Raw genomic sequence first — 11,056 nt, 5'->3', positions numbered from 1 at the left:
GGCTTTGTCCTTCCACCCAAATGATGGATGGGCTCCAACCATTTCCTCTCCCACATAGAGCCCCCTTTCCTTTGTTCTCCCAATGGCCCATCATCCAGGCAGTCACCTCAACACAGGAAGGTAGCCTGGCTTATATTTTAACACTTGCTGAATCCAGGGGTTAGAAGGATCTGACATGCAGCCTACTTTCCCCTGTCCCAGCCCAAATTCATAAGTGTATGTAAAATGATGTAATATTGAATGGTAAAATATACAACAAAAACATGAAATAGCAGACTATGAGCTGTTTATGTACAATGAATGATTGTATGCCATTAGAATAAATAATATTTGAAGGTAGCAGATCCCTGTATAAGAATTTTGTTTCATTAAATGTATCACAATGTGACCCCAAAGCTCTCCAAGAGGGATCCTACTACCATGCATGAAGGAGTAAATGTGGAGTTCATTGGAGTCTCCTGACATTCTGATCTACAGTGAAGGATGTGCTGGATGCCTCTTTCCTTGTCTCCAACTCACTTGAGGTTTCTCATTCTTATTGGTTCAAAAGATCTGCCTCTCCTTCTCACTGATAACCTAGTGCTCAATTCCTATCCCTATTGTTCAGTTCAGTTGTTAACAAAATAATGTGGCACCAAGGATGCAGCCCAGTGCTCCTTTTCAGTGCTATTTTTCAAGAAAAAGAGGTGGCAGAGCTCTGCATGAATACCTCAACCTGAGAGGTGGCAGAACTGAGGTCTGGCTGAAGAAAAGCCCAGACGCTTCTGTCAATGTGATAAGTTGGTATTGGTCTCTTCTGTGGTTATTTGGTACACTGTCAACTTACTACCAAACCTAGAACATCAGCAATCAGCCCACCAGGCCTTTATGAGTCCCTCCCACCCAAGTCATTGCCGGTTGGAATTAAGTGTACAGGCAACAAGCATGTTGCGTGTGCCTGATGGACATTTGACTGCCATGCTCGCATCATTTTGGCCCTGAAAGGCCCTGAGAGGCGGAACAGGCTTACGTGAGACTACTGATTCATGTAAAGGTAAAGGTAAAGGTACCCCTGCCCGTACGGGCCAGTCGTGACCGACTCTGGGGTTGCGTGCCCATCTCACTTAAGAGGCCGGGAGCCAGCGCTGTCCGGAGACACTTCCGGGTCACGTGGCCAGTGTGACAAAGCTGCTCTGGCAAGCCAGCACCAGCGCAGCACACGGAAACACCATTTACCTTCCCGCTATAAAGCGGTACCTATTTATCTATTTGCACTTAGGGGTGCTTTCGAACTGCTAGGTGGGCAGGAGCTGGGACCGAACGGCGGGAGCTCACCCCACCGCGGGGATTCGAACCGCCAACCATACGACCGGCAAGTCCTAGGCGCTGAGGTTTTACCCACAGCGCCACCCGCATCCCACTGATTCATGTAATGACCCGGAAAACAACCTCCACACAAATGGAGAATTGCTGGTACTCCATCTGACCTGTACACATTTATAATTTCACCGCTAAAAAATGTTTGAAAATGCAACAACACAGAAGCATTCATCCAGGCTCTGACTACAGAGAGGCAAGCAACCTGAAGATTAAAACAAGAATGAAGCCATCTGGCATTGTGGTGGTGGTGAGGCAACCCTAAAAAGCTTCCCATTCTCCCTTCCTTCCTTGTGCAATTCTCCAGCTATATCATTTGTTTCTTCTCTTTTTATTTTTATTTTCTTTTTGAGCAAGGTGCCAAGACGTAGAGATCATTATTGGACTAAAAAACAGAGGAATCCAGCCAACCCAAAATGATTGGAATCTCAAATAACTACGTATTGAGTGTTTGACATATTTATTTCCCTTTAAATTAGCTGGGAATTTATTTAGCCCTTTCCCTTTCTTTGATGTGGTCATGGTAATAGTTTATCTCGGCTGCTAAGGGCAAATTGTTAGAATAAGCTTTCCTTAATGTTGTATTTAATGAATACAGTGGAACCTCGGGTTGGGAACGTGATCCGTGTGGGAGGCACAATTGCAACGCACAGCGTTTGCAACCCACAGCGCTGCGTCTGCACACGCGGGTCACGATTCAGCGCTTCTACACATGCGCAAAGCGTGATTTAGTATTTCTGCGCATGCGTGAGTGCTGAAATCCAGAAGTAACCCGACACCTCTGGGTTCGGCGCGGTGCACAACCTGAAGTTCCATAAGCTGAAGCATCTGTAACCCGAGATACCACTGTATAACCTTTCCCCCAACTAAAAGCGGTGTCCTGAGTCGTCCATGATGTGGATGTGATGGCAAGTTTTTTTTTATCCAGATTATCTTTCAGATTTAAAGAATTGAAGGAAGAGGGGGGGATAGAACATGTCCTTTATAAACCTTTTAGTACTCAGTGCTTATATTGTGTGACTGTTTTTATGTTCGGTAGTGGCGCCTTCCCTGTGGAACACCCTCCCACCAGATGTCAAAGAGAACAACAACTACCAGGCTTTTAGAAGATATCTGAAGGCAGCCCTGTTTAGGGAAGCTTTTAATGTTTGATGTATTATAGTATTTTAATATTCTTTTGGAAGCCGCCCAGAGTGGCTGGGGAAGCCCAGCCAGATGGGCGGGGTATAAATAAAAAATTATTATTATTGTTGTTATTATTATTATTATTATTATTATTATTCAGTTTTTAAAGGATTTCCATTAGACAGGGTAAAAATTTTCATAACTGCTCCTGAAAAGTTGTGGGAAAGAGTATGAGGGCAGAAGAGTACAGTGCCGACGTATAAGAATAACAAATACAGACTTCACAGTGAGCAGAGGAAAAGATACAGTGGTGCCCCGCAAGACGAATGCCTCGCAAGATGGAAAACCCGCAAGACGAAAGGGTTTTCCGTTTGCAGAGGTGCTTCCCAAGACGAATTTCCCTATGGGCTTGCTTCGCAAGACAAAAATTGACAAAAAAATTTGAATTTTTTTTCCGCTCCAAAACCCCTTTTTCTGAAGCGCTAAGCTGCTAAAAGCATTTTAGCAGCAAAACCACTAATCCCTTAAGCCTTAAAAAGCCGTTTTTAGCCCTTAAACTGCCAATAGCGCTAATAGCGCTAATCCGCCAATGGGCTTGCTTCGCAAGACGAAAAAACCGCAAGACGAAAAGACTCGCGGAATGGATTCTTTTCGTCTTGCGAGGCACCACTGTACAGTGCATCTGGAAAAGGTGAATATGGGAGATTCAGGAGGTTTCTGGGTGCTTCTTTTCAGGGATACATAGAAATGGCATTACAAGATATTATGGACAATGACACAGACATTTGATTTCTTCAGCAATTTCTTCTTATTAGTTGATCCCTATTGTTCAGCTCAGGCCTCAGCAAAAGAATGTAACATTTTGGGGAAAATATGCAACCCAACAGGCCGGCACTGGAGGCTAAGATAGAGAAGATCTCCACAGCCACCATGTATTTCCCCTTTGTGCTCATGTAGGTAGGAACAAAGGATAACCAAACACTGCAAAAGACCAACATGCTGAAAGTGATGAACTTGGCTTCATTGAAACTGTCAGGTAATTTCCGAGCAAGGAAGGCCAAAGTGAAACTGACAATAGCTAGGAAGCCCATGTAGCCCAAGACACAGTAAAAGAAGGTCACAGTCCCCTCATTGCACTCCAGTACAATTTCTTCAGCCACTGACTTCATGTCAAAATTAGGGAATGGAGGAGAGATCACCAGCCATACAGTGCAGATGAGTGCTTGGATAAGGGAGCAGGAGAGGACAATAGAGTTTGCCAGTCCCTTCCCCACCCACTTCCTCATCCGGGATCCTGGTTTTGTGGCCATGAAAGCCAGAACCACAGTGATGGTTTTTGCCAGCACACAAGAAACAGCCACTGAGAAGATGATGCCAAAAGCAGTTTGTCGGAGGAGACACGTCACCTTGTCAGGATATCCGATGAACAGTAATGCAGAAAGGAAGCAAAGCAAGAGGGAGATGAGCAGAGCGTAGGTGAGGTCCCGGTTGTTGGCTTTCACAATGGGAGTGTCCCTGTGCTTCACAAATATTTTAAGTACCAATGCCGTAATGAAAGCAAAGAAAAGAGCAGAACAGGCTAAGCTGAGGCCCAGAGGTTCTTCAAAGGACAAGAAAGTTGCACGTTTGGGAATACATATAGTCTTATGTTTGTTTGGATACTTTTCATCTTCACATTCATAGCAGTCATTCATGTCTGAGAAAGAAAAACATGGTTCTTAAATCCATAAAAATGACCAACATGCCACTCTGCCTTCCTCTATTGTTTGTTTCTTTCAATATTTTGAAACGGTTTTTAAAAATTAAGGTTTGATCTTGTGAATACAAAAGCATATAAGGAGTTCAAAACAATTAATATTGAAAATGATGAAACCATGTTGAATACTGATGATGTTAAAATTCAAGGGTGGGGCACAGATACACGTCCTGATCTACATACAGAAGCCAACTCAATTTTTCCTGTCACTGTTTTTGTTGCTCCCACTTACTTACTCCTTCATTGTGTAATTCAGTTTTTGCAGATTTCAACATTCGATGACCTTTCAACATCTTTCAACTGCTTTCTGGATTTAAGTATTTCACACTTCTCCATACATTACGGCACAATTCTCTGAAGTTTCAGGGCATCAAAATAAATGATTAAATATGTTACCAGAAAGTTAGTGTACGTTGAAATATTGTTTGTAAGGGAAAAATAAATGTCTAAGCACATTTCAAGAGAAAATGCAGGAATTAAGTGTATAATAAATCAACCGAATAGTGGGCAAAGCGTGTTCTCATTAAAGGAGAGCACGTGTTGCGGATGGGGCCGAGCAAAGCACCCCATGGTTGCCAGGCAGGATAGATTGAAGGGGCTTGGATCGGATTGGTGGTTGGTGTTACTGGGGTAAATTTGATGTTGCCAATTTAGGGGTGGGAACAGAGGTTATTTAAACAAGGCTCACAGCATGTTCCTTTCTCTTTCGCTGTGGGCACCGGATCACCCGCCCGCCCTCCCTTGATTGGGCTTGTGCTTTGACCTTGCTATGCCTGTCATGGGGTCGTCCGCCTTGGTGCGGGGGCCTGGTAGGAATTTTTCCTTTTGGCTGATTAGTATGTGCCAGTTGGTTTTTGCCTACTGTGTAGCAAATCGTCACAACTTGTAAGGTTGGCGGTTAGGCATTGGTTTTAATTGGTTGGTGGAGGGGTATGGATTGGCTGTGCCTGCCCCTCCAATGCTGCTGCTGCACGGGAATTCCATTAAAGGAATTCAGGGGCTTACCATCCTCTCGTCCAAACTCCTGGAATCGGGTGCGGGCCGTGTAAGCTCCTGGGAGCATGCGGGGAGAAGCTGAGGGTCTGTGTCGCAGCTTCAGTTATCCCTGATCTTGTTCCTCCACAGTGGCTCTCGCTGGAATCCGGGAGTCAGTGCTGTCCCTCAAGGCGGGGGGGGGGGGGGACAGCTAGTCATAACCAATGCCTAAGCAACCACTCACAATTTGTATTTTAATAAAGTTGTGGCCAAAATTATGCCAAAAACCTTAAACAAAAATTATGTGTGATGTGTGAGTTATTGGGGTAGGGGTGTTTTGGGGACCTCAGCACGCAAAAGTATGTGAAAGTAAAAGGGATTCTGCCATCTCTAGTCAAAGTGTCAAAACAGCTTTCAAGGACAGCTGTAGAAGATGATTTCATAAATAAGGACAAATACTATGCCAAGATGATTGTGAAATGCAATCCTGGCATAAATTAAGACAGCATAAAGTGTACCAGATGCAAAATGCATTCAGGATCAGGGCTGCCACTGCTTGAGCTACCCAAAACTTGTCAGATAGAAAACAAACTTTTAAAATAGTGTTGGGGTTACACCACCCTTTTCATTAGCTTAATTTAGGTTGGGTTTCCAAATCATGTGACCATCCTGAATAGCCTTCATGTGTTGTATGCTAAGTATATCCCCCACCCTGGTCTCAACCCTATATGATATTTCCAGCTGTTACAGAATGCTCATTATGGCTCATCTGAAAATCAACTTTATACTAATCCTGTTCAAGCTGCTGGAGTTTGCTACAGGATTCTTCCTTAATAATAACATTCAACATCACAAATTATCACACACATACTTTCATTAGGTCCCTCTTCTACTAGATTTCTAAATATTTCATAAGCTGTAAAAAGGAACCTTGGTGATTGCATAATTTTATATGCATGTTCTCGATTAGAGGCAACAAGGTATAAATATAGACAGTAAATTTCTTACCCTCCTGGTCTGAAATCTTCCCTTCTGGACATGGGATGCAATCGTAGCAGCAAAATGCTTCCCCCTCCTTCACTTTCCTGCAAAAACCAGGGCGGCAACTCACAGTACATACAGACTTAGGCTGTGTCTAATACACAAATGAAAGAGAGAGATGTATAAAATAAGTGGTCTCAAAGAAAAGCTAAAAGGGGAAATGAAGCTCTTCCTTAAAAGGGATTTGCAAAAGATCAACAACATTCATTTCTGCAATTCACTTAATAGGTTGTTTCAGTTCCAAATTGGGCACATTTTCTGACATTTCCCATTGACACAATGTGCAAAGGCAAATAAATCGTTGTTTTTTGCAGTTACTGTTGTGGATAGTAATGTTTTTAACATCCTCTTTAGTCAGGGCTCTGACTATGTATGCACACCTTTCTACCACAGTGACATTAAAGGGTTGTGGTGGTGTCACTTAATGCAAAGTTGACATCAGATAGAGTTATACACCTGCTATTCTAAAATCTTGAATTGTGGGATGCATAATCTGCCTTGTGAGGTCTACAAATGTGTCAAAAATTCATATGAATTTTTTAAAAGGAGCCACCGTTTAGAAAGTGTTGAAAATTGACATATGAACCCCCCGTTTTTACTGAAATGTTTATTTTACTGTAATATTTATACCTGCAAGCCATAGGCTTGCTTTCTAATTTTGGTGAAAACCACTGATGCAATTTATTCAGGCTTCTCAAAAATGACATGCTTTCATTGGCTTGGCAAAGGTCAGAGTGGTTCAAAGATGACTAATGTTTTAATTTTTTATTATTTTTATTTGAAAAAGTAACAGTTCAGCTACATGATTAATTTTTTCCTTGCCCATTAAAGAATATGGGAGCTAGAAGCAACCATCTATTTTTTAAAATATCTTTTTAATTAAACAAAATATTTTGTTTAAAATTCAACCGATGTGGTCTGATCAAAAAGTGTTTTTGCGCAATGTGTATTACAGCACCCCACATTCTTGCCTTGGGTCTTTTAGCAAAGCCACAATAGAGAGCCATTGCTCTCTATACAGTAGATGGTGGCATCTAATTCTCCACTCAGCTATTCATTTGTGGGCTTAATATCAGTATCGAAGGAAGGGCATTCAGATGCCCCGGAGAATGATTCATAGTGACAGCCAAGGGGTACTGAGGTACAGAGAGGTGTAAGGACTTTCTTGTTGATGATATTGAACAGACTATATTAAAAACCAATGGTTGGCCCATTGGGTGCAATTTGTATTAATATTGTTATATGCAACACCAGTCTCCGAGCAGTGAGAGAATCAGGACTTAGATTTCCTTTTAAGCAAGATCAGTGGAGACCACAGAGTCTTGAGCATATATGGCTTTATTTAAACATTTAAACACATGGCTTTATTTCAACTAGTTCTGCAAGCTAGTTTATGTGTTCTCCTCTCACTGATGCAGGATCCCAGAAACGGAATGGGAACCAGGATTGATCCTCCAAACTCATAACAATATATTCAATAGAATATGTAGAATAGAATTCAATAGAATTCACTTCTTTAAGTTGTCAATTAATACATTCATTTTCAGTGTTAAAGGAACCAGTATAGAGGCTGTGCATTCAGCTTATAGCATTAATACATAGCTTGTTCTATCTTTAATCTTTACTCCAAGCCAATTTTATAAAGGCTGAAGAATGTATAATGAAATTATCTTTGTATGTTATGTTAAAGTGTTTAAAGTCACAATTGGCTGATGTTCATATCCTACCTGGTTAAATGAATTGTGCCATTTTATGGCTCCCTCATTGATGGTCAACGCTTGATGTGGAGGAGCAAGAGAATCCACCCCTCCTACCTTCACTCTCTGAAAGGACTGGTTGGAGGAAACAATCCAATTGGTAATATCAAATCCAGCCAATATCTCCCCATTCTGGTCCAAGGAAATCTTATCCCCAGCGCTGTTGTTAAATGAGATACCCCTCAGAAAATGATGGAGCTAGATAGAAAAAGGAAGAGAAAGTATAGAAAGGCTTCAATTCAGCAAGGGACAATCATGATGTTCACTTTTTATGGCAGGTTTCCAAATATCCATCTTGGCGGAAAGCAGATTTCTTTTCACATATAGCCAGGCATTTCTCACATTTGGAAGTTCATTTCAAATTACAGATTTTTAAGATCTCCTGCAGCAAATGCACACACAGCCATAAATAATTTATTAGTGCAAAGTGGGTGCTCTGTTCATTTTGTTGTCTAAAATACACCACATTGCTCTCTATAGACACTATATGCTATGCTACGTGGTATATTGTTCTTTTTATACACCAACTTCAGAGGTAAATGGGAAAACAATCCCATGCTCATCTAAGAGGTTACTATTAATAGTTGAAGAAACAGGTTAAAGAAGTAATGGTGATAAAGGCAAAGTCTAGAAGTTGGTTATATCATGCTTGGATGGAATTCATTTTCTTTTGTTCTCTTTCAGTATTTCTACTTTAAGTTGAAACCATTTAAAAGAAGAAATTTAAAATATTTAAAATAATAAAAATCACAATAAATCCAGTTTCAACCAATAACAACAACAACAACAACAACAATAAGCAGTATAATGCAAGAAGATTAAAATAAGGCAACACCCATGTGACTTGCCTAAACAAAGATTTTTTAAGCAGGTGCCTAAATGAATACAGTGAAGGTTTCTGTCTGATGTAAATAGACAGCGAAGTCCAGTGGGCTGAAAGTGAAGCTAGAAAAGCATGTGAAGAAGTTCCCATTTGGCTCTATGTGCATCTCATGGCCAAAAGGCAGTGAATTGGGGAAGTGGTTTTGAGGGCATCTGGGGAAGATTTCAAGACCATTGCACCCAGATTGCTGACCCTTGCTGTGGTTGCATAGGGAAAATGACAGTTAACCAAATGGACAGATATAAAAGGCAAACAGAACATGATTTGAACCTCTTTGAGGAAGGGTGTGCAGTCCAGTACCTGCCACAGCAGTTTTTTGGGAAACTTCATTCCTCCCCTGATCATTACTGGTCTGTGTTTGCCTTGCGATGTAGACATGGCATGTAAAGCATGGGCCACGGCATAGACAGCATTGTAGATGTTGTAGCTGTGGCTGGTCATGCTCATTTCAAAGAAAGGACCAGGAAGATTCTCCAGCTTCTCTTGCCCAGTGCAAATATCTCCCTTCACACTGCCAACAAATCGATTTGGAAATACACAGCCAAATGCCTGTTGCCAGAAGTCCAAAATGAAGCCATCTCCTTTTGGGCTGGAAGCCTTTTTGCTCTTGACAAATTGACAAAATCCTGGTGGATCATTAGAGTGAGTTGTGAATGAGAGAACCCCATGGAGTATTTCTGTATCCCAAGTCCGTTGATAGACAAAAGAAGTGAGCTCCACCTGGGCTGTCATAATCCACACTTTACCTTTGGGCTTATTTGAACTTTGTTCAAGTTCTGATAGGTAAGGAAACCACCTAAAATATGCCCCAGAATTTGATTCTCCATAAAACAACACCACATTGGCTTTGCTATCATTTATTTTGTCATGTATTTTTGCCCCCAGTTTAAACATATCGTTAATTTCTGTGACATATGTAGATTTGTGACTTCTTTCTATGAAGGCAAAACAGATGCCATTCTGGGAAAAAAGAGGAACCACAGTTTGCACAAATCTTTCTGAATTCTCATCATGGAAAGTAAGGATCCCAATCCATATCCACCGGAAATGCAGAAGCAAAGACAGGATCCCCTTATACTGGTGGTCTTCCTTGGGCACCATCTGGTAGAAGAAAAGGCCTGGGGTTTTATCATTCATCACTGGAGCAGGGCCATATATGAGCTAAACGTAGTTGTGATAGTAGGAGAAAGAGACAGAAGCAGAAATAGCTTTTTTATATTAGACTTGTGTATTAAGAGCACTGTTGGGGCATTTTCCAATTGGGCCTTCTAATCCTTGCTTGCTTAGCCCTTTTTGCTAAGCCAAGTGATACTCACCTGCCAATGAGCTGTTATCATTTATCAGGAACTTGATAGGCCAAAAGGGATGTCTGAAGCAATAATATATTTGCTATCAGTACTTGATTTCTTAACTTGGATCTGCCATTAGCATGGCCCACCAGATTATTTGAAATGTGCGCGTTCATTTATCAGAATATATCTAGATGTGTTAAATTCCCGTAAGTTGACAAAGAGATGCATATCTCACCTGTGGAACCTTATAGATATCCAAGATTGTTGCCACATGAAGGGAAGTTTGGGGGTCCAGTCCCCCAATGATGGCTATTAAGTTTTTCTTGATGTCACAGATGTAGTTGGGGACAAATGTTTCCAGTGTGGATATGAGCAACATTGTGGCATGAGAGGTCCATTTGGCATTGAAATAACTGTCATAGATGTGGAAACCTAAGGTGACATTGGGTAAGAGCTGAGGGTTTTTGTTGATCTCTTTCACTGCAAATTGCAAGGCCAGGATGTTCTGGTAATTCTTAGTCACCACTCTAAAAAGAGAGTTTCATTTTCCATCAGAAAAGCATGTAACACCTTGTAAATTTATCACAACACGGTTCTACATCATCCTCATTAGTATTATATTTTACAGCATTTATTTAACGTTTTTTTAAAGGGGAAGAAATTGCCTTTAAAATGTCCCTGATACACATTTTTAATGCTGGCTTCATCATCTGTGTAGAAGTCCTACTCTTATTTCATTGTCTTGGAGCCCTGATGCAAAAGTGATGCCGTTATTTACAGAACAATATTACATGTCTTCATATGATACATGAATGTTTAAATCAGTGGGGGAAGTGGCAACATTTTCTTCAAATTTCTGAAGATCCTCCTG

The 11,056-nt window shown here is 41.2% G+C and overlaps 1 protein-coding gene across 1 annotated transcript; it reads right to left on the bottom strand.

Annotated features, from left to right (window-relative positions):
- Nucleotides 1–3,275: 3,275 nt before the first annotated feature.
- LOC310662244 (vomeronasal type-2 receptor 26-like) lies at nt 3,276–4,175 on the bottom strand (the record flags this gene model as incomplete). Its single annotated transcript, XM_083409017.1, has 1 exon — nt 3,276–4,175. One exon carries the CDS (start codon nt 4,173–4,175, stop codon nt 3,276–3,278), a length of 900 nt encoding a protein of 299 aa, XP_083265143.1.
- Nucleotides 4,176–11,056: the final 6,881 nt, after the last annotated feature.

Source organism: Podarcis tiliguerta (assembly GCF_965153285.1).
Source record: "Podarcis tiliguerta genome assembly, chromosome: 13".
In the NCBI taxonomy this organism is placed as follows: Eukaryota; Metazoa; Chordata; class Lepidosauria; order Squamata; family Lacertidae; genus Podarcis; species Podarcis tiliguerta.
The sequence above is the reverse complement of the archived record's forward strand: the minus strand, read 5'-3'. Positions and strand labels throughout refer to the sequence as shown.